Here is a 23258-nt window from a genome sequence, read left to right as displayed (position 1 = left end):
CCAGTTTCTCTAATCTCATCTCATCAGTTAAAGCCTCTCATCTGTAATAACAGTTCTTTAGCGTTTTTCCAAATTCTTCGACCGCTTGCATAAATTGGACGTCTGAAATTGGACATAATCGCTTGGAATATCCGCCGGGCTTATCCGATCTCTCGCCTTACTATGGTGGAAGACCGGAGGAACCCTTGTAGAAACGGCGTAAACAGCAGTGAAAATTGCACCCCGATATTCTAATACAGTGATTTGCAAAAGTTTTCCATTATTTCTTTGCATTTGTGTCTATATAACTAATACAAACCTGGAAACCTGTATTTATTTTCCCCTCTTCATCTATATTGCCTCCCACTTTTAAAGATTCGTGTTTCTGACCCCTAAGCCTCTTTGCTCTTCTACTCAATGAAATGATAACACGGGATACGTTATAGTAGATCAGAAAAAACAGAATATTATATTTTTTCTCTTTATTTGTGGGATTGTGTCCATACTCGGACACTAAACCAGTATGTATATATCTCTTGTTTGTCCGGTGGTATTGTACCGGGAAATTATAGAAAAACTACTGTCAGCCTGACATCTTGTGAGTTGATATCCACTGGGAACCCCAGTGAAATTGTGCTTGCCAATGAGCATTCCCATTTGATCTTGCTTTATTCTCCAAGTTGCCAATGTGCCACCTGCGCTAAATTCAATTAAGCCATTCAATCCTTTCATGTACTGGAGGCAATGGAAGTATTGTCTACCAGAATTAATTTAATTCGTAGATAATATAACAGAAATAAATCTGTAAGATAATTTCCTACTAATCTTTCTTTTAAATATCCCTGTCTTATGGACACAATTTATATTTTATTCTAGAGATTTGACATATCCACACCCAAATGAATGTGTACATACCCGAAATACGACACTGTAAATGGCTCTCTCCTCTGCTACTGTCCCCTCCTTTTCAAAATCGCTTTCATCAAACATCCTCAAAAACCCACCTCGACCCCGCTGTCCTTGCAAACTACTTCCCCATCTCCAACCTTCCTTTCCTCTCCAAAGTCCCTGATTGTATTGTCACCTCTCAAATTTTTTCCCATCTTTCTGAGCACTCCATGTTTGAATATCTCTAATTCGGTTTTTGCCCCTGCCACAGCGCTGAAACAGCCCTAATCAAAGTTACAAACGACATCCTCTGTGAATGAAACTGTGGCTGTGATGCACTATCGCTGCTCGTCTTTCTCGGCGTCTCTGCAACTTTTGACATGGTCAATCAGACCATAGTTCTCCAATGCTTCTCCTTCATTGTCCAGGTAAGTGGTTGGTTCCACTCTTATATCGAATGGTGGCCTGAGCATCGCCATCAATGGCTTATTTTTTCACCCCAGCACCATTACTTCTGGAATACCCTAAGGTTCTTCCCTTGGTCCCCAATTCCTCGTCTACATGCTGCCTTTGGTGACATCATCCAAAGACATGGCGTCAGGTTCCACAAGTACATTGATAACATCCAGCTCTATGTCTCCTCCACTGCTTTTGTATTGACAGACTGCTTGTTGGACATTACATCCAGGATGAGTCACAGTTTCCTCCAATTAAAAACTGGGAAGACCAAAGCCGTGATCTTTGACCCTTATAAATTTCGTACCCTTGCGACTGATTCCATCCCTTACCCTGGCCAACCTCGGCGTTCTATTTGACCCTGAGCTTCCGACCCCGTATCCTCTCCGTTACAAATACCGCCTGCTCCCATCTCCGTAATATCACCCGTCTCCAACCTGCCTCAGCCCATCTGTTGCAGAAGCATTCATTCATGCCTTTGTCACATCCAGACTCGACTATTCCAATGATTTCCTAGCCAGCTTTCCATCCTCCAAGCTTGAGAAACTTCACCGCATCCAAAAGGTACAAAATGCAGCTCCCTCCCCTTCCATTCATGTACAGCAAAATGTTATGGTTACCATAGCGCAGTGGTTATGTTATTGGACTACGATCTTATATGTCTGGACTAAAAATCCAAAGAACATGAATTCAAATCCCACTACGGCAGTTTGAGAATTTGAATTCAGTTTTAAAAAGCTGGTATCGTAAGAGTGACCATGAAGCTGTCAGATTGTGGTAAAAGCCTAAATGGTTCACTAATGTCCTTTAGGGAAGGAAACATGCCGCCCTTACCCGGTCTGAGCCGAAATGTGGCTCCAGTCCCGCATCAGCGTGGATTACTCTTAACTGCCCTTTGCAGTAGCCTATCCAGACATTTAGTTGTACGAGGGCTACCAGGAATGGCCAATAAATATGGCCTTGCCAGCGACGCCCACATCTCAAAAACGAATAAGAAGAATCAATCTAGGAAGAGAAATCAGGAGGACCAACTAAACCAACATCAGTCACCCGATCGAACCATGGCCTACCATTTTGACCTACTAAGACTACCAACCAATGCAGGTAGAAGTCCCAGCTCAACTGAAACTCAATGGCTACAACCAAACAAGTTGTCGGGAGCTTCAAATATGCATTCCCCCATTGCACGCACAGCTGTCTCAGCAAGACCAATATTTTCTACCCCAAGCCCCTTACAATCTGTATAACTACACCACAGAATGCGTGTTGATATAATGACGAGTTGAAACTAATAAATCCTGTGTTTGAAAAGTGTGCTACGCAACAAGTGCACCCGTTCATTAAAATGATGGTCATCGCTTACACGCAATTTTTTTAAAAAATCAACCGCAGCAAATGAGCGGCGTTGATTGTTCGGAAGTCCCACGTTTTGAAACCAAAGATATATCTAATCAAACCATCCTATGTGTGCTGTGTATTGCAGGTGTTATGTTTCGCAGAACAGAAAGAGACGAAAGTAGTTAATAACGCACAAGTAACTTGGCTTTGTGGTAGTCATAAAATATTTAATTTAATTAAACAATATCGTGTCATAAACATATTGCCTCAAGCATTCCAATAACGTGACGTCGGATTTTCCTTCACAACAAAATTAGTTTTGTTTACGAGGTGAAATAAACCCTCTTGCGATAATCCGATGGGACTGTGATGACTGTTAAATATCCTTGTGGCCGGGTTGCGCACGGTTAGTCTTGAGTGAATCGTCTTTCAGGCAAAGACTTGAATATTGACTTCCGTGATCTCGACAAAAAAAAATCTTCAATTTTATGATGAAACGTTATTCCATTTGCAGCATTTTGTTTCTATACTTACTCAAGACGTTGGCTTCAGCATTTCAGCCTATCTGCAAACTGCGGGAGAGGTTTAATCACGGAGTGTTTAAGGATGGAGACATTGTATTGGGTGGTTTATTCACTATACATTTAAGCGCTACCGTGCACCATGGCCCTTTTCGGTCTAAACCTCAGTCAATTCGCTGCCTGGAGTAAGTAACTATTATGATTAATATCATCAAACTTTTGAAAATATTGGGGTCTAGGTTTGGAATTCCAATGTGTCAGTGAACATGGTAAAAGTTTTATTTGTGAAATATCTTCCAAATAATTCTTAATGGTGAGAGATTAGGAACTGTGGAGGGGCAAAGGGATTTAGATAACTATGTATACAAATCACTAAAACCTAGGGCACAGATACAAAAAGTAATCAAAACGGCGAATGGAATGTCTGGCCCTTATCTCAAGGGGATTGGCAAAATTAGGAAATGATGCTTCAGTTGTACAGAGCCAACTGGAGTTCTGGGCACTGCACCTCAGGAGGGGGCTTTAGAGGGGTTACACCGCAGATTCACCAGAATGATATTGAGGCTTAAATGTTTAAATTATGAGGACAGGTTACATTTGGCTTGTATTCCCTTGAATTTAGAAGGTTGAGGGGTGATATGATCGAGGTATTTAAAATTATTAAGTGATTTGGTGGGGTAGATACGGAATAAACTATTTCCTCTCGTGGGGGAATCCAGAAAAAAGGGAGCATACTCTTAAAATTGGAGCTAAGACATTCAGGAATGAAATCAGGAAGAGCTTTTGCACACAAAGTATAGTGGAAATTTGGAACTCGCTCCCTCAAAAGGCTGTGGATGCTGGGGGTCAATTGAAATTTTCAAGACCTAGATCGATAGATTGTGTTGAGTAAGAGTATCAGGGGATATGGAGAAAAGGCGGGTAAATAGATTTGAGCTACAGATCACCCATGATCTAATTTAATGGTGGAACTGTGTCGAGTGGCTGAATGGCCTTCTCCTATTCCTATGTTCCTACGCAAATCGAGGATTATCATCTTCCATTGCCTTGCATAAAACAGCATCTGCAACGGCATGTGGGGCTTGATAGAGGCAAAGAAGCAAGGAGTTCTGACAGTGAACAAGCATGCATCCCGGTAGCTCACTTTAGAAATAAACGGGGGGAAATAGAAAATGCTGTTAATACAGGGCTATCGGCATTTGGAAGAAGAAAGGCAAGTAAGCCTTTGAAGTAGGCATTCATTCGAACCCATAAGAAAGGAAGAAAATTCCGCGGTGAAAAAAGACATCGACACCGACACCCATGCAAAATCGATGGGTAAGAAGGTTACAAGTAAAGCGGAAGGCTAATCAATCTTTGCATTTTCAGATTTTATTGTATTCCAGCATTTTCTCTGATTAATTGAAGATCTTATACAGTTGTGTACGCATGACTCTATGTATTTATTTTTACATTGTTTCCTGGTCTTTATGTTGTCAGTTGCACCTACTTATTGCGTTTATCTTTATTCTCTATTATCTCGTAATTTCGTTTTTTCTTTCATTCTTTTAATTCTGTATTTGCTCTTTCTGGGCGAATGTGTAATCGGCAGTAACTCAATACACAGATCAGAATAATTTTAAGGTTGGGTCTCACCAGTTGAATTTTAACATCACGAGTCGCCAGTTCAAATCTTCAAAATACTATAACTTCCTTTCACATGGCGCCATATGTTTCTCAGTGCTTATTGATTGGATTATTTTAAAACAAGATCTTACTCTAATCAATCAGATAGAAACATGGAAATCGTAAATCTCCAAATTTACGGAAACATAGAGGTGCTTCCAAGACAAACTAATTCACTTGTCAGCAATAAAGTCCGCCCAAGTATCAAAATGATTTTAATTTCATGGCAAGACCTGATCAATTTGTCAAGTTGAACAAACACCTATTTTAAGTAGCATCGTTAAGAATTTTGCATTTTTTATATTCAATCTCACAATGTGGGCATCACTGTCAAGGCTGGCATTTATTGGCCATCCCTTGTTGCCCTTGAGAAGGTGGTGGTGGGCCTTCTGCTTGAACCGCTGCAGTCCATGTGGTGAAGGTGCTCCCACAGTGCTGTTAGGTAGGAAGTTCCATTATTTTGACTCAGCGACGATATCAGTCCTGTCCAAATCAATATGTCGGCGTGTGTTTGCATAGGTTCAATCAAAGAGGATTGCGCTGGGCACAAACGATGGTTTTTGCAATCCGAGAAATAAATAGAAGCCCAGAGTTGCTTCCCAATATAACTCTGGGTTACAAGATGTTCGACAGCTGTGGTACGCAATCTGAAGCGCTGAAGGGAGCTCTTAAACTATTGAACCAGGACGACGAAACAGCTCCCAATTACACTTGTGCTGCATTTCCATCCGTACCTATTATTGTGGGAGTCGCTGCATCATCGCAATCCATCGCAGTTTCAAGAGTTGTGGCACCTTTCCATATTGGCATGGTAAGATTCGTCAAATAACTTGATGTAGCCAATTGTTGTCCATGTTGCACATTCTGCATGCAACCGATGCGCCATTCTTATCTCCAGGGATTAACTGTAAACATTAAGGCAAAAAATAGGCAATGACTGGATGCAGTTGCAATTCTACATAATCATCAATGGATTAGACATGTTTAAAACAGGTTGAATCATTCTATTCAATTACGAAATGCTCAACAAATCCCCCAGATGTCAAACCATTGTGCAAAGACCAAAAGAATTGATTTAACACAAAAAATTGCATTGATTATCCTAAGGGAAATTGGAGAAACATTTGAAGCAATGAGGAAAACATTGCATTTCGATAGCGTCTTTAGCGTCCTCAGGCCGCTCCAAAACGCTTAGCAGCCAATGAATTACGTTTATTTTAAGTGTAGTTGTTATCAAGTATTAAACGCGCAGTGCAAGGTCTCATAAACAGCAGTGAGATTAATGACCAGCTGATCTGTTTTTAGTGATGTTGGTTGAGGTATAAATATTGATCAGCAAATCGATAGAACTCCCTTTGGAATAGTGAGATGCGATCTTTTACATCTACCTGAACAGGCAGTCCAGAGTCTCATCTGAACCACTGTAACTACGACGATCAGCATTCCCTCAGTACTGCACTGAACTGTCAGCGTTTATGTAAGTAGGTAAGTGTGAAGCAAATAAAGATACATGGATATGGGAGAAAGTGGGGCAACGGGATTAGCTTTGAATTCGAGCAAAAGAGCAGGTGCAGACACGTTAGGCCAAATGGCCTTCTTCAATAAACTTATATGGTTCTATATAATCTCCTCATGTAGTTACCAACATGTCACGGATTATATTTCAATTAAATTGATGGTTACAATTGCCAGAATATTTTTATTCATGAATTTTATTTTCTAAAGATTTCATGAAACTCTGCTTTGTACGACTGATCCGATTACCCGAAGTGATGTCGAATTGTACAGGTTAATTATATGTTGTGGGTTCAAATTCCGCCGTGACAAATTTTAAAATTGAATTCATAAGATGCAGAACTTTGTGGACAAGCACCAGAAGAGTTACCATGAAACTTGTCGGATGGTCGTTAAAACCCAACTGGGCTATTAATGTCCTTCAGGCTGGGACCTACCTGGTCACCCCTACCTGGTCTGGTCTACATGTGACGTCAGTCCCATTCTATGTAGTTCCTTCTTAATGCTTTCTGGGTAACTAGGGATACGCAGTGAATACTCCCTTGTGAGCGGTACCCAAATCCCAAGAACACGTAAAAATTTGTATATTCGGTATTTCAATTTGTTAAACTACGTATGTTCGCTTGTATTACTTTATTCTTTTTCCAATTAAACCAATTTTTTCTAATCCATTTATCAGTTGTCAGCACTTGTGCCATCTCTATCTGCAATTTAAAATGACAGAGATGAATAGATTTAGATAAACAACACATGCAGCCAAACTGTGTAGTACAGTGATAATCCTGCCTCCCTTGATCGACAAGTGGGACAGGACAAATCATGATTTTAATATTACTTCAAAAAAAAAGACTGAAGACAGTTAAGTGTGAGTTCTTCTGCAGAAATATGTGAAAGTTGCCCTCTTGTAAATTAAGCTTTTCCGTCCTTCAGATGAGATATTAATACCAAGGTTGCGATTGCTTGTTCCAGTGGTTCTCGTGGGTGTTACCAATCTCACTGCACAATTGGAACAGAATTCTCCGGTTGTCCTGAACAACTTTCAACTAACACTAAAAACACAAACCGGTTAACAGGCCAATGGTTCCATTGGGTGATTGGATGTTGCTGGCGCTTCACGCCTGTTGCATTTTCCTGCCTAGCAATAGTCACTGCAGTTACAAAGTAACTGAGTGAAGCCTTTGAGAGGCTTGGACATGAAAAGTCGCTAATTATATGCAAATATCATTTTACTTGTTCAGACCGTGAATGTAGCTGTTAATCTTGGTGTTATACCTATCAGGTATGCTAAATTATTACCAAAACATTTTCTGTGCATTGACTTCCTTTACAGGTCAGTTACTTTTCTTCCTGCACCTGTCTGAGTGATAAACGCGAGTTCCCAACTTTCTTCAGGACAGTTCCCAGTGACGCCGTTCAAATCAAAGCGTTGGTCAGACTGGTGCGGCATTTTAAATGGATTTGGGTTGGGATTGTAGCAGAAGATAGTGACTATGGTCGATTTGGGATGTTGTCCTTTATTGAAGAAATGTCGAAGTTTGAAACATGCATCGCCTTTATTGAGTTTCTCTCCCATGCACGCACTAGAACTAAATTGCTTCAGGTTATAGACACCATTAAAAAGTCATCTGTTAAGTTGATCATAATATTTTCTGCGGAGCGCGATACGTTGTCCTTGTTAACAGAGCTCAGACTGCAGAACATTACTGACATCCAGCTGATAGCGAGTGAAGCCTGGGTCACAGCAGTTCAACTGTGGACAGCGGAAACTCGGGAAATTTTGTCTGGAACAATCTGGTTTGGAATCAGGAAAGCGGAAATTCCCGGACTGAGAGAATTTCTGGTAAAACTCCGCCCTTCAACAGCACCAGACAATCCGTTTGTAAAAGAACTTTGGGAAGACGTTTTTAACTGTAGCGTAAAAATCTCGAATCAGACGGTGAAACAAAACACATCAGCGTTTCCTTACAACCCGTGCACAGGCGCAGAGAGTTTGGAGACCATTGAGACTACATATACCGATGTGTCCCAGTTAAGAGTTTCGTACAACGTGTACAAAGCGGTGTACGCTGTAGCTCACGCCCTTCATAATTTACAATCTTGTGAAAATGGGAAAGGCCCATTTTCAAACAAAACATGTGGGCAAAAGTTCAACATTCTACCGTGGCAGGTGAGGAAACACTTTCGCCTCCAAAACACGAAATAAAAATGAATTGTGTATTTTAGGAAACAAAAATGTATTATATCAACACAATCATTCCTTGAAAACAAACTGTAGAAGCTAATTCTGCAAATATTTTTTCTCCTGATGTGAAATCTCCCCTTCCCATTGGATATGACTAATCCGAATTGCTGCTATTGTCCATTCTGTGAGATTTTTTCGAAGTTGTTTAGCATTTACTTGTTTTGTCGTGTTTAAAGCTTTTACACTACCTGAGGGAGGTACGTTTCACCAACCAGTTTGGAGAGGAAGTAAGTTTTGATAACAACGGAGATCCCATCGCTTCCTACGACCTCATAAACTGGCATAAAGGCGCTGATGGGTCGGTTGACCTTGTTAAAGTTGGTTATTATGATGCAACGTTATCGGGAGGAGATGAACTGGCGTTGGATGAAAATAGAATCGTTTGGCATGGACCCGAAAACAGGGTAATCACATTTTGTACTGATTATAACATCCGATGCTTTCTCGTCTTGTTTTTCCACAATATTTTGCCGAGTGTGTATCATAGTAGTATCATAGTACCATACAGCATAAAAAGAGGCCATTGGGCCCATCATGCCTGTGCAGGCTCTTCGAAAGAGCTATCCAATTAGAGCCACTCGCCGGCTCTTTCCCCATAGCCCAGTAAATCTTTCCCCTTCGAGTATTTATACAATTCCCTTTTGAAAGTAATTATTGAATGTGCTTCCATCACCCTTTCAGGTAGTATATTCCAGATCATAACAACTATGGGCACAATAAATGTTCCCTCTTATCGCCTCTGGTTCTTTTGGCTATCACCTTAAATCTATGCCCTCTGACTACGGACGCTTCTGCACTGGAAACAATTTATCCTTATTTACTCTATCAAAACTGTTCGTCACTTTTTACACCTCTTTCAAATCTCCTCTTAACCTTCTATGCTCTAAGGAGAACAACCCCAGATTCTCCAATCTCTCCACATAACTGAAGACCCTCATTCCTGGTACAATCCAGTAAATTTCTTCTGCACCCTGTCGAAGGCCTTGATATCCTTCCTAAAGTTTGATGCCCATAACTGAACACAATGCTCCAGCTCAGACATAACTAGTGTGTTATAAAGGTAAGGCATAACTTCCTTGCTTTTATACTCTATGCATTTATTAAAAATGCCCAGGAAACCATATGCTTTTTGTAACAGCGTCCTCATCTTGTCCTACCACCATCAAAGATTTGTGTACATACACGCCCAGGTCTCTCTGTTACTGTTCCCCTTTAAAACTGTACCATTTAGTTTATATTGTCTCTCCTCATTCTTCCTACCAAAATGTATCACTTCAAATGCATCATTTTAAAGAGGAGATGTTTGGGTACAGTCTGTGTACATTCCCACGAGGGAGAAAGGTAGGGCAATTAAAGCCATTGCTCCCTGGATGACAAAAGAGATAGACAATAAGATGAAGCGCAAAAAAGGGACGTATGACAGATGTCAGGTTGATAGCACAAGTGAGAATCAGGCTGAATATAGAAAGTTCAGAGGGGAAATGTAAAGGAAATAAGAGGGGCAAAGAGATTATGGGAATAGGCTGGCAGCCAAGGGAATCCAAAAGTCTTCTACAGGCGTATAAATAGTAAACTGGTAGTAAGAGGAGGGATGGGGCCGGTTAGGGACCAAAAAAAGAGATCTACTCATGGCGGCAGAGGGCATAGCTGAGGTACTAAATTACTACATTGCATCTGTCTTTACCAAGGAAGAAGATGCTGCCAGAGTCTCAGTAAAGAAAGATATGGTTGAGATACTGGATGGGCTAAATTAATAAAGAAGAGCTACTGCAAAGGCTAGCTGTACTTAAAGTAGATAAGTCACCCGTCCGGATGGGATGCATCCTAGGTTGCCAAGGGAAGTAAAGATGGAAATTGCAGAGGTACTGGCCATACTGTTACAAGCATCCTTAGGTATGGAGATGGTGTCAGAGGACTGGAGAACTGCAAATGTTACAACCTTGTTCAAAAAAGGGTATAAGGATAAACCCAGCAACTATAGGCCAGAGTGTTTAACTTCGGTGGTGGGGAAACTTTTAGAAACGATAATCTAGGCCAGAATTAACAGTCACTTTGACGAGTGTGGATTCATTAGGGAAAGCCAGCACGGATTTATTAAACTCATAGAGATTTTTGATGAGGTAAAGAGAGGGTAGATGAGGGCAATGCAGTTAATGTGGTGTAATATGGACTTTCAAAAGGTGTTTGATAAAGTATCGCAGCGTAGGCTTGTCATCAAGATTGCAGCCCATGGAATAAAGGGGCAGTAGCAACATGGATACAAAATTGACTAAGTGACAGGAAACAGAGTAGTGATGAGCGGTTGTTTCTCGGACTGGAGGGAGGTGGAGAGTGGTGTTCCCCACGGGTCGGTTCTGGGACCATTGCTTTTCTTGATATATATTAATGACTTGGACTTCGGTGTACAGGGCACAATTTTAAAATTTGCAGATGACACGAAACTTGGAAGGGTAGTAAACAGTGAGGAGGATAGTGATAGACTTCAAGAGGATATACTCAGGCTGGTGACATGGGCAGATTACATTTAACGTAGAAAAATGCGAAGTGATACATTTCAATAGGAAGAACGAGGAGCTGCAATATAAACTAGAGGGCACAACTCTAAAAGGGGTACAGGAACAGACAGATCTGGGGGTAAATGTGCACAAATAGTTGAAGGTGGCAGGGCAGGTTGAGAAAGCGGTTAAAAAAGCATACGAGATCCTGGGTTCTATAAATAGAGACACAGAGTACAAAAGTATGGAAGTCATGATGAACCTTTATAAAACACAGGTTCGGCCACAACTGGAGTGTTGTTTCCAATTCTGGGCACCGCACTTTGGAAAGATGTGAAGGCCTTAGAGAAGGTGCAGAAGAGATTTACTAGAATGATTCCAGGGATGAGGGACTTTAGTTACGTGGATAGACTGGAGAAGCTAGGGCTGTTCTCCTTGGAACAGAGAAGATTGCGAGGAGATTTGATAGAGGTATTCAAAATCATGAAGGCTCTGGACAGAGTAGATCGAGAGAAACTGTTCCCATTGGTGGGAGGGTCAAGAACCAGAGGGCATCGATTTAAGGTGATTGACAAAAGAACCAAAGGTGACATGAGGAAAAACTTTATTACACAGCGAGAGGTTAGGATTTGGAATGCACTGACTGAGGGGGCATGTCTTCAAAAGGGAACTGGATAAGTACTTAAAAGTAAAAAAATGTGCAGGGCTGCGGGGATGGGGCGGGGGATTGGGACTAGCTGGATTGCTCTTGCATAGAGCTGGCGTGGACTCAAATTGTCTGCCCATTTCACCAGTCTGTCTATGTCCTCCTGAAGTCTGTTACTATTCTGCACATTTTTTGCTACATTTCCGAATTTTGTTTCATCTGTAAAGTTTGAAATTATACCCTGTATACACAAGTCCTGTTCGTTAATATATATCAAAAAGATCAGTGTTCCTAATACTGACCCCTGAGGAACACCACTATATACTTCACTCCAGTCTGAAAAACAAACGTTCCCCAGTTGTCTCTGCTTCCTATCCCCGAGCCAATTTTGTATCCACGCTGCCACTGTCACTTTAATCCCATGGACTTTAATTTTGCGAACTAGTCTATTAAGTGGCACTTTATTAAAATGCCTTTTGAAAGTCCATATACATAACATCAACCGCACTACCCTCATCAACCCTTTCTGTCACTTCATCAAAGAGCTCAATCAAATTAGTCAAACTCCATTTTCCTTTAACAAATCCGTTCTGACTTTCTTTTATTAGCCCATACTTTTCCAAGTGCCAATTAATTTTGTCCCAGATTATTGTCTGTAACAGTTTCCCCACTACCAATGTTACACTGATTAAATAAGAACATAAGAAATAGGAGCAGGAGGAGGCCAATCGGCCCCTCAAGCCTGCTCCGCCATTCAATAAGATCATGGCTGATCTGATCCTAACCTCAAATCTAAATTCATGTCCAATTTCCTGCCCGCTCCCCGTAACCCCTAATTCCCTTTACTTCTAGGAAACTGTCTATTTCTGTTTTAAATTTATTTAATGATGTAGCTTCCACAGCTTCCTGGGGCAGCAAATTCCACAGACCTACTACCCTCCGAGTGCAGAAGTTTCTCCTCATCTCAGTTTTGAAACAGCAGCCCCTTATTCTAAGATTATGCCCCCTAGTTCTAGTTTCACCCATCCTTGGGAACATCCTTACTGCATCCACCCGATCAAGCCCCTTCACAATCTTATATGTTTCAATAAGATCGCCTCTCATTCTTCTGAACTCCAATGAGTTGCCGGATTTATCCTTCCTATTTTTTCAACAGGGGTGTAACATTTGCAATCCTCCAGTCTTGTGGCACTGCCCCATATCTAAGGAGGATTGGAAGATTGTGGCCAGAGCCTCCGTTATTTCTACCCTTACTTCTCTCAGTAACTTCAGATGCATCCCATCTGGACCGGGTGACTTTTCGATTTTGGGTACAACTAATGTCTTAAGCACATCCTCTTTATCTGTTTTTATCCGATCCAATATTGCTACTACCTCCTCTTTTACTGCTACATTGGCAGTATCTTCTTCTCTGGTGAAGACCGATGTGAAGTATTAATTTAGCGATACCATCTGCCTCCACGAGAATGTTTCCTTTTCTCCCTAATCGGCCTCAACTTTCCTTCGACCACCCTTTTACTATTTATAAGTTGATAAAAGACTTTTGGGTTCCGTTTTATGTTAGCCTCTAATCTATTCTCATACTTTCTTTTTGCTCCTCTTATTCCTACTTTAGATCTCCTCTGTACTTTCTGTATTTAGCTTGGTTCTCTACCATATTATGAACCTTTACACGTGTCATAAGCCTCCTTATTACGTTTCATTTTAATCTTTATATCTTTAATTATCCAGGGAGCTCTAGCTTTGGATGTCATTCCTTTGTTCCTCGTGGGAATGTGTCTACTCTGTGCCTGAATCATCTCCTCCTTCCAGACCTCCCCTTGTTCAATTCCTGTTTTGCCTACCAATTTTTGATACCAATCCACCTGGGCAAGATCCCTTTGTAACTCACTGAAATTCGCCATCCTCCAGTTAAGTATTTTCACATTTAATTATCCCTTGTCCTTTTCCATAACTATTCGAAACCTAATGATATTATGATCACTGTTCCCCAAATGTTCCTCCAATGAAACATGCTCCACTTGCCCCACTTCATTCCCCTGAGCTAGATCCACCACTGTTTCCTCCTTTGTTAGGCTCAAACACGCCGATCAAGAAAGCGCTCTTGTACAAATTTCAGGAAATCCATCCTCTCATTGCCTTTTACATTCTTACTATCCCAGTCTGTACTGGGATAAGTAAAGTCCCCCATTATCACTACTCGATAGCTCTTGCATCTTTCTGTAATTTGCCTGTAAATTTGCTCCTCTATCTCCTTCCCACTATTTGGTGGCCTGCGATACACACCCAGTAGCGAAATAGCTCCCTTATTGTTCCTTAATTCTAACCAAATGGATTCTGTCTTTGACCCCTCAACTACATCATCCCTTTCCCGTGTTATAATAGTTTGTTTGATCAATACTGCCAGCCCCCTCTCCCCTCCTTTCTACCCTTCCCTATCTTCCCTAAATACCTTGTAACCAGGGATATTAAGTACCCAACACTCCACTTCTTTGAGCCAAGTCTCTGTTATTGCCATTATATCATAGTCCCATGTGATGACTTGTGCCTTCAGTTCACCAATCTTATTTAGCATCCTATGTGCATTTGTCTCTCCCAATACTTTTGCACCTTGTTTATCTGTTCTAATGTTTCATTCTAGTGCCTGCCCTCCTGCCAAATTAGTTTAAACCCGACCAACAGCACTAGTTAACCTGCCCGTGTGGACATTAGTTCCAGTTCTGTTGAGGTGCAACCCGTCTGGCTTGTACAGCTCCCTTCTGCCCCAGAACTGGTCCCAATGCCCCAAGAATCTGAAGCCTTCCTTCCTGCGCCACTTCTCCAGACACATATTAACCTGTCTTATCCTACTATTACTATATTCACTAACGTGAGGCACTGGGAATAATCCAGGGATTACTACTTTTGAGGTCCTGCTTTTTAACTTCCTCCCCAGCTCCTGAAGCTCTGCCTGAAGGACCGCAGCCCCTTTCCTTCTATGTCATTGGTTCCCACATAGACCACGACTCCTGGTTGTTCTGCTCCCACCCCCGAAAATATTCTGCACCCTCTCACTGATACCCTTTACCCTGGCACAAGGTAGCAGCACACCATGCGGGACATAGAAACAGCAACATAGAAAATAGGAGCAGAAGTAAGCCATTCGGCCCTTCAAGCCTTCTCCACCATTCAGTATGATCATGGCTAATCCATTATCTCAGTACCAGATTCCCGTTCTCTCCCTATACCCCTTGATGACTTTTTTGTATAGATTCACGTCGACGATTGCTGAAAGGCCTGTCAATCTCCCTGGCTATCGAATCCCCGATAACAAGTATATTTCTACACCTTCTTGTACCCTCGTTGCAGCCGTATCTCCCACAGTGCCATGGATTTTCTCCTGACTGCAGTCCCTGGAGGTGTCATCACCCTCATTGGTTTCAACCTCGCGATCCTGGGATTCAAGGGTTGTCCTGTGAGGAGAGATTGAGTGCAATGGGCCTGTATTCCCTGGTGTTTAGGCGAATGAGAGGTGATTATTGAATCATAGAATCATAGAAAATTTACGACAAAGAAGGAGGCCATTCGCCCCATCGTGTCCATGCCGGCTGAGAAACGAGTCACCCAGCCTAATCCCACTTTCCCGCTTTTGGTCCGTAGCCCTGGAGGTCAAGGCTCTTCAGGTGCACATTCAGGTATTTTTTTTAATGAGTTGAAGGTTTCTGCCTCTACCACCCTCTCGGGCAATGAGTTTCAGACCCCCACCACCCTCTGGGTGAAAAAATATTTCCTCATTTCCGCTCTAATCCTTCTACCAATCACTTATAATCTATGCCTCCGGTTATTGACCCCACCGATATGGGAAAGAGGTCCTTCCTATCCACTCTATCTAGGCCCCTCATATTTTGTACACCTCAATCAAATCATCCCTCTGCCTCCTCTGTTCCAAGGAAAACAACCCCAGCCTATCCAATCTGTCATCATAGCTAAAATTCTCCAGTACTGGCAACATCCTCGTAAATCTCCTCTGCACCCTCTCTAGTTCAACTACATCCTAACATGGTGGCCAGTACTCAAGTTCTGGCCTCACTAGTGTTGTTTACAGTTCCAGCATAACATCCCTGCTTTTATATTCTAAGCCTCGGCTAATAAAGGAAAGCATTCCTTATGCCTTCTTAACCACTTTATCTACCTGTCCTGCTACCTTCAGGGATCTGTGGACATGCACTCCAAGGTCCCTCACTTCCTCGACACCTCGCAGTAACGATTTATTGTGTATTCCCTTGCTTTGTTTGCTCTCCCCAAATGCATTACCTCACACTTCTCCGGATTGAACTCCATTTGACACTTTTCTGTCCATCTGACCAGTCCATTGATATCTTCCTGCAGTCCACAGCTTTCCTCCTCACTATCAACCGCACAGCCTATCCTTGTGTCATCCGCTAATTTTTTAATCATGCCCCTTGCGTTTAAGTCCAAATTGATAATGTATACCACAAAAAGCAAAAGACATTGTACCGAGCCCTGTGGCACCCCACTGAAACAGCCTTCCAGTCGCAAAAACACCCATCGACCATTACCCGTTGCTTCCTGCCACTGAGCTAATATTGGATCCAATTTGCCACATTCCCTTGGATCCCATGGGCCTTTACTTCGTTGACCAATTTGCCATGTGGGACCTTGTCAAAAGCCTTGCTAAAATCCATTGAACTCCATTTGCCACTTTTCTGCCCACCTGGCCAGTCCATTGATATCTTCCTACAGTCTACAGCTTTCTTCCTCACTATCAACCACACGGCCAATTTTTCAGCTTTGTGTCATCCGCAAATCATCCCCCACCCACACCAACGATATTCCTTTCCATTAAAATCTTAACAGACAGGGACCGATTTTGATTTTGGGCAACTGACCGGGGGAGTGCACGAGCCGGCCGGACCTTTCCGGCCGCAAAGAGGCCGTTGCGAATTTGATGCCGGACTCATTTAAATCTGTCAGGCGAGTTGCGGGGCTCCAAACCGGGGTCCCAGTGCAGCTCGTCCGATTTTATCCTCAAAATCTGGTCGAGGCGCCTGCTGTAAGGTAATTCGTGTGGTGGGTGTGATCGCGGAGGGTGACAATCCCGAAGTGGCAGCAGCCAATATTTTTGTGGCCCTGGAGGAGCACCATAATAATGCAACACTAAACTGTGGGTGGCTCGTTCGGTGCCATCAGCCGTGGAACTGATTGGAGTCTGCAAGGCGCAGACTTGGAAGTGTGCCAGTTCGGCCCATTTGCAAACGGAACCGGCCACATCACAGCTGTTAACAGGGCGGTGTCGCTACTGACCCAATTTTGAGGCCATCACTATTAGCGCCACAGTGTTTTAAGTGGATCAACGAATTCAACACGATTTTTTTATTTCCACAGGCACCAGTATCAGTGTGTAGTGTTAGCTGTCCTCCGGGAAGAAGAAAGGGTGCTCGAAAAGGCCAGCCTATCTGCTGCTTTGATTGTTTACCATGTTCTGACGGAGAGATCAGTAATTATACAGGTATATATCCTTAATCCAATTACTTTCTGTTGTTGCACGAAGCCTGTAAGACCTAAGATGCAGCACTGCGTCATACTTTTAATCAATAGCAATAATAGTTAATTATTTCAACATGTGCTCAAATGTCCTTCCTCTTCCAAAGATTCCATAGAGTGTATCAAATGCCCTACAGACTACTGGTCCAATGATCGAGGAGATCAATGCATTCTGAAAAAAATTGAGTTCCTCTCCTTTCAAGACAGCATGGGGAAAACACTCACAGCGATTTCACTGTTTGGAGCTTGTATCACAGGAGCTGTTGCAGCTGTTTTCTTATATTTCATAAACACTCCCATTGTAAGGGCCAACAATTCGGAACTCAGTTTCCTTCTGCTAATCTCATTAATACTGTGCTTTCTGTGCTCCATCGCATTCATTGGTCAGCCATCACCATGGTCATGTATGGTGCGTCACACTGTTTTCGGAGTTAGCTTTGTTCTGTGTATTTCCTGTATTCTTAGTAAAACTCTGGTAGTCCTGATGGCATTTAAAGCAACGCCTCCGGCCAGTAATGTGATGAAATGGTTTGGACCCACACAACAAAGATCAATTGTCTTTCTCTGTACGTTGATCCAATTTATAATATGTGTGATCTGGTTGGTGACATCTCCCCCGCTCCCAGCAAAAAACACCAAGTATCAAAATGCAAAGATTATCCTTGAGTGTGATGTGGGTTCCACAGTTGCTTTCTGCTGTGTGTTAGGTTACATCGGGCTCTTAGCTTGTATGTGTTTAATTTTAGCTTTCTTGGCCCGAGCGTTACCGGACAAGTTCAATGAAGCTAAATTTATCACCTTCAGCATGTTCATCTTTTTTGCAGTTTGGGTAACATTTATCCCCGCTTATGTGAGCACTCCCGGAAAATACACGGTCGCTGTGGAAATATTTGCAATTTTAGCATCGAGCTTTGGGCTGTTGTGCTGTATCTTCGCTCCAAAATGCTACATTATCTTGTTAAAACCAGAAGAGAACTCGAGAAAACACCTGATGGGTAAAAATATGCAAACTTAACACGTGGAAGGAGATTTATACACGCGGCAATTTGACCTTGTGAGAAAGGACAGATCATGTTGAATTATTTTGTAATTGTGGCTTTCACAGAAATAGCGGTCACTGTTCATTTCCATTGCAATCTGTTCTGATAAGAACGATATGATTAAAAGTGCATTTAATAGGTGGATAAAAGTAAGAAATGTTCTTTAGTTTATATACCACTGATGACCACTAAACCTTTATCGTGAGCTTTTGAATGTTCGCCTGTTGGCAATGTTTGCATTTTGGAATATTATCAATAAATGAAGCTAAATAGTCAAATGGTTCCAATCATAAACAAAACAGAACAACATATAAGCCAAATTCATACTTTGCTCAAGTGTAGGAAGATATAATGGAAGGGTCAGTGTCCCATATTCCTGACTTTCCTTTGCTGCATTGTTTCAATCCCTCTCCTGTTCCCATACAATGTCTCCATCTTTGATTTGCTACGCTTCTCCAAAAGCAGTTAGTGTGTTGATAAATACTTCTCTTTCTCCCCTCATTGCTTTGTTTTTGGTTACTTGAGTTAAAGGAGTTTCTCTGTATATCAATAAGAACATAGCACATGAGAGATAGGAGCAAGAGTAGGCCATTCAGCCCTTCGAGCCTGCTCCACCATTCAATGAGATCATGGCTGATTTGATTCAGGCATCATATCCACTTTCCGGTCTGTTCCCCATATCCGTTGACTCCCTTGCTGATCAAAAAAATTTCGAACTCAGCCTGAGTCAATGACTCGAACTTGTGCATGAAAATGTTACAACTACAACTCATCCGCTTCATCCTGGATCACAATGTCTTCACCTTCGATAACCAGTTCTTTACCCAAACACACGGAACAGCCATGGGGACCAAATTCGCACCCCAATACGCCAACATTTTCATGCACAAGTTCGAGCAGGACTTCTTCACTGCACAAGACCTCCAACCAACACTATACACCAGATACATCGACGACATTTTCTTTCTATGGACCCACGGCAAGGAATCACTAAAGAGACTACACGATAACATCAACAAGTTCCATCCCACCATCAAGCTCACCATGGACTACTCCTCAGAATCAGTTTCTTTCTTGGACACACGAATCTCCATCAAAGACGGGCACCTCAGCACCTCACTCTACCGCAAGCCCACGGACAACCTCACGATGCTCCACTTTTCCAGCTTCCACCCTAACCACGTCAAAGAGGCCATCCCCTATGGACAGGCCCTGCGAATACACAGGGTCTGCTCAGACGAGGAGGAACGCGATGGACACCTACAGACGCTGAAAGACGCCCTAGTAAGAACGGGATATGACGCTCGACTCATCGATCGACAGTTCCGACGGGCCACAGCAAAAAATCGCATAGACCTCCTCAGGAGACTAACACAGGACGCAACCAACAGAGTACCCTTTGTCGTCCAGTACTTCCCCGGAGCGGAGAAACTATGCCATGTTCTCCGCAGCCTTCAACATGTCATCAATGAGGACAAACACCTCGCTATGGCCATCCCCACACCTCCACTACTCGCCTTTAAACAGCCACCCAACCTCAAACAGACCATCGTTCGCAGCAAATTACCTAGCTTTCAAGAGAACAGCGTCCACGACGCCACACAACCCTGCCACGGTAACCTCTGCAAGACATGCCAGATCATCGACACAGATACCACCATCACACGAGAGGACACCACCCACCAGGTGCATGGTTCATACTCCTGTGACTCGGCCAACGTTGTCTACCTCATACGTTGCAGGAAAGGATGCCCCAGAGCATGGTACATTGGCGAGACCATGCAGACGCTGCGACAACGGATGAACGGACACCGCGCAACAATCGCCAAACAGGAGGGTTCCCTCCCAGTCGGGGAACACTTCAGCAGTCATGGACATTCATCCACCGACCTTCGGGTAAGCGTACTCCAAGGCGGCCTTCGAGACACACGACAACGCAAAATCGTCGAGCAGAAATTGATAGCCAAGTTCCGCACCCATGAGGACGGCCTCAACCGGGATCTTGGGTTCATGTCACGCTACACGTTACCCCACCAGCGAACAAATGTTATCTGTTTTTAATATAATGGGTCATTTGCTGGCTCTCTCTGCCTTCCGGATGTTTCTGCCTCTCTCTGTGTTTTTTTTCTCTGTTTTTTTTCCCTGTTTGTTTTTTTGTTGAATGTGTATTCGGGGGTTCTGCAGGTGACACCTCTCTGTCTGAACACGGTGATTGCCTTGGCAACGGGCAGTTGCAGGGGCAGTCTGTAAACACCATGTATTGTTCTATATGTATAAATGCGTAGGCTTCAAGGAGCTCTTGAAACATTTGCCTGAGGAAGGAGAAAATCTCCGAAAGCTTGTGAATTTAAAATAAAATTGCTGGACTATAACTTGGTGTTGTAAAATTGTTTACAATTGTCAACCCCAGTCCATCACCGGCATCTCCACATCAAGATAAAGAATCACTGGATTGGGGGTAATATTCTGGCGTGGGTGGAGGATTGGTTATCTAACAGGAAGCAGAGAGTTGGGATAAATGGTTCATTCTCGGACTGGCAACCAGTAGCCAGTGGTGTTCCGCAGGGGTCGGTGCTGGGTCCCCAACTCTTTACAATCTATATTAACGATTTGGAGGAGGGGACTGAGTGCAACATATCAAAGTTTGCAGATGATACAAAGATGGGAGGAAAAGTTGAGAGTGAGGAGGACATAATAAACCTACAAGGGGATATAGACAGGCTGGGTGAGTGGGCGGAGATTTGGCAGATGCAATACAATATTGAAAAATGTGAGGTTATGCACTTTGGCAGGAAAAATCAGAGAGCAAGTTATTATCTTAATGGCGAGAAACTGGAAAGTACTGCAGTACAAAGGGATCTGGGGGTCCTAGTGCAAGAAAATCAAAAAGTTAGTATGCAGGTGCAGCAGGTGATCGAGAAGGCCAACGGAATGTTGGCTTTTATTGCTAGGGGGATAGAATATAAAAACAGGGAGGTATTGCTGCAGTTATATAAGGTATTGGTGAGACCACACCTGGAATACTGCATACAGTTTTGGTGTCCATACTTAAGAAAAGACATACTTGCTCTCGAGGAAGTACAAAGAAGGTTCACTCGGTTAATCCCGGGGATGAGGGGGTGCACATATGAGGAGAGGTTGAGTAGATTGGGACTCTACTCATTGGAGTTCAGAAGAATGAGAGGCGATCTTATTGAAACATATAAGATTGTGAAGGGGCTTGATCGGGTGGATGCAGTAAGGATGTTCCCAAGGATGGGTGAAACTAGAACTAGGGGGCATAATCTTAGAATAAGGGGCTGCTCTTTGAAAACTGAGATGAGGAGAATCTTCTTCACTCAGAGGGTAGTAGGTCTGTGGAATTTGCTGCACCAGGAAGCTGTGGAAGCTACATCATTAGATAAATTTAAAACAGAAATCGACAGTTTCCTAGAAGAAAAGGGAATTATGGGTTACGGGGAGCGGGCAGGAAATTGGACATGAATTTAGATTTGAGGTTAGGATCAGATCAGCCATAATCTTACTGAGTGGCGGAGCAGGCTCGAGGGGCCGATTGGCCTACTCCTGCTCCTATTTCTTATGTTCTTATGTTCTTATAACAAAGTAAGGGAGCGTTTTCGATATTGCTAGCCCAATGGAAAAAGAGCATATTAAGCAAAGATACCAGGCTATTAAAAAAATAATGGATATGGGACAAGTTCAATTAAATTATCCTTATGTCGAGTTGTACTTTAGCTTTTGTAAAGAATCATAGAATCATAGAAAGATTACAGCACGGAAAGAGGCCATTCAGCCCACCGAGTCAGCACCGGTTCGATGCAAGAGCAATCCAGCTGGTCCCACTCCCCCGCCCTATCCCTGTAACCCTGCATTTTCTTTCCTTCTAAGTACTTATCCAGTTCGCTTTTGAAGGCCATGATTGTATTTGCTTCCGCCACATCCCCGGGCAGTATATTCCAGATCGTAATCAAGTGCAGAGTAAAAACGTTTTTCCTCACTTCACCTTTGGTTCTTTTGCCAAACGCCTTAAATCTACATCCTCTGGTCCTTGAACTTCTGCCAATGGAAACAGTTTCTTTCCATCTACTCTGTCTAGACCCTTCATAATTTTGAATACCTCTATCATATCTCCTAGCAACCGTCTCTGCTCCAAAGTGTACAACCTCAGCTTCTCCAGTCTATCCCCGTAAGTAAAGCCCCTCATCCCTGGAATCATTCTAGTAAATCTCTTCTGCACTTCCTCTAAGGCCTTCATATCTTTCCTAAAGTGCAGTGCCCAGAACTGGACACAATACTCCAGTTGTGACCGAAACAGTGTTAAATAAAGGTTTATTATGACTTCCTTACTTTTGTACTCTATGCTTCTATTTATAAAGCCCAGGATCCCGTATGCTTTTTTAACTGCTTTCTCAACCTGCCCTGCCTCCTTCAACTATTTGTGTACATATACCCACAGACCTCTCTGTTCCTGTATCCGTTTTAGAATTGTGGCCCTTTAGTTTATATTGCCTCTCCTCGTTCTTCCTGCCGAAATGTATCACTTCGCATTTATCTGCGTTAAATTTCATCTGCCACGTGTCCGCCCATGCCTGTCTATATCCTTTTGAAGTCTATCACTATCCTCCTCACTGTTTTCTACCCTTCCAAGTTTTGTGTCATCTGCAAATTTTGAAATTGTGTCCTGTTCACCTAAATCCAAGTCATTAATCTATATTAAGAAAAGTAATGGTTACAGCACCGACCCGAGGAACGCCACTGTACACCTCCCTCCAATCCTGTAATGCAGAAACGTTAAGATTATCACGTAGAGTGGGTGAAAGAATTGCATAAAAAGTGGTATGTTGTACAGATATCTTGGATTCGATAAAAGTCTGAACAGCCTATATACCGAGCTCGGAACTGCCAACCTATCCATGCCAAGTACTATCT

The 23258-nt window shown here is 42.7% G+C and overlaps 1 protein-coding gene across 1 annotated transcript in view; it reads left to right on the top strand.

Annotated features, from left to right (window-relative positions):
• Nucleotides 1-5373: 5373 nt before the first annotated feature.
• Nucleotides 5374-23258, top strand: part of LOC137331724 (uncharacterized) — a 41646-nt gene continuing 23761 nt past the window's right edge. Inside the window, exons 1-5 of the mRNA XM_067995710.1 lie at nt 5374-5658; nt 7693-8529; nt 8781-9008; nt 17131-17254; nt 17397-18294. Of these exons, the coding sequence (XP_067851811.1) occupies nt 5401-5658; nt 7693-8529; nt 8781-9008; nt 17131-17254; nt 17397-18294 (2345 nt within the window). The 5' untranslated portion in view covers nt 5374-5400. The remainder of the gene's footprint in view (nt 5659-7692; nt 8530-8780; nt 9009-17130; nt 17255-17396; nt 18295-23258) is intronic.

The sequence above is a fragment of the Heptranchias perlo genome, chromosome 13 (assembly GCF_035084215.1).
Source record: "Heptranchias perlo isolate sHepPer1 chromosome 13, sHepPer1.hap1, whole genome shotgun sequence".
In the NCBI taxonomy this organism is placed as follows: domain Eukaryota; kingdom Metazoa; phylum Chordata; class Chondrichthyes; order Hexanchiformes; family Hexanchidae; genus Heptranchias; species Heptranchias perlo.
Note: the sequence above shows the minus strand (reverse complement) of the source record. Positions and strands in the feature narration are given on the sequence as shown.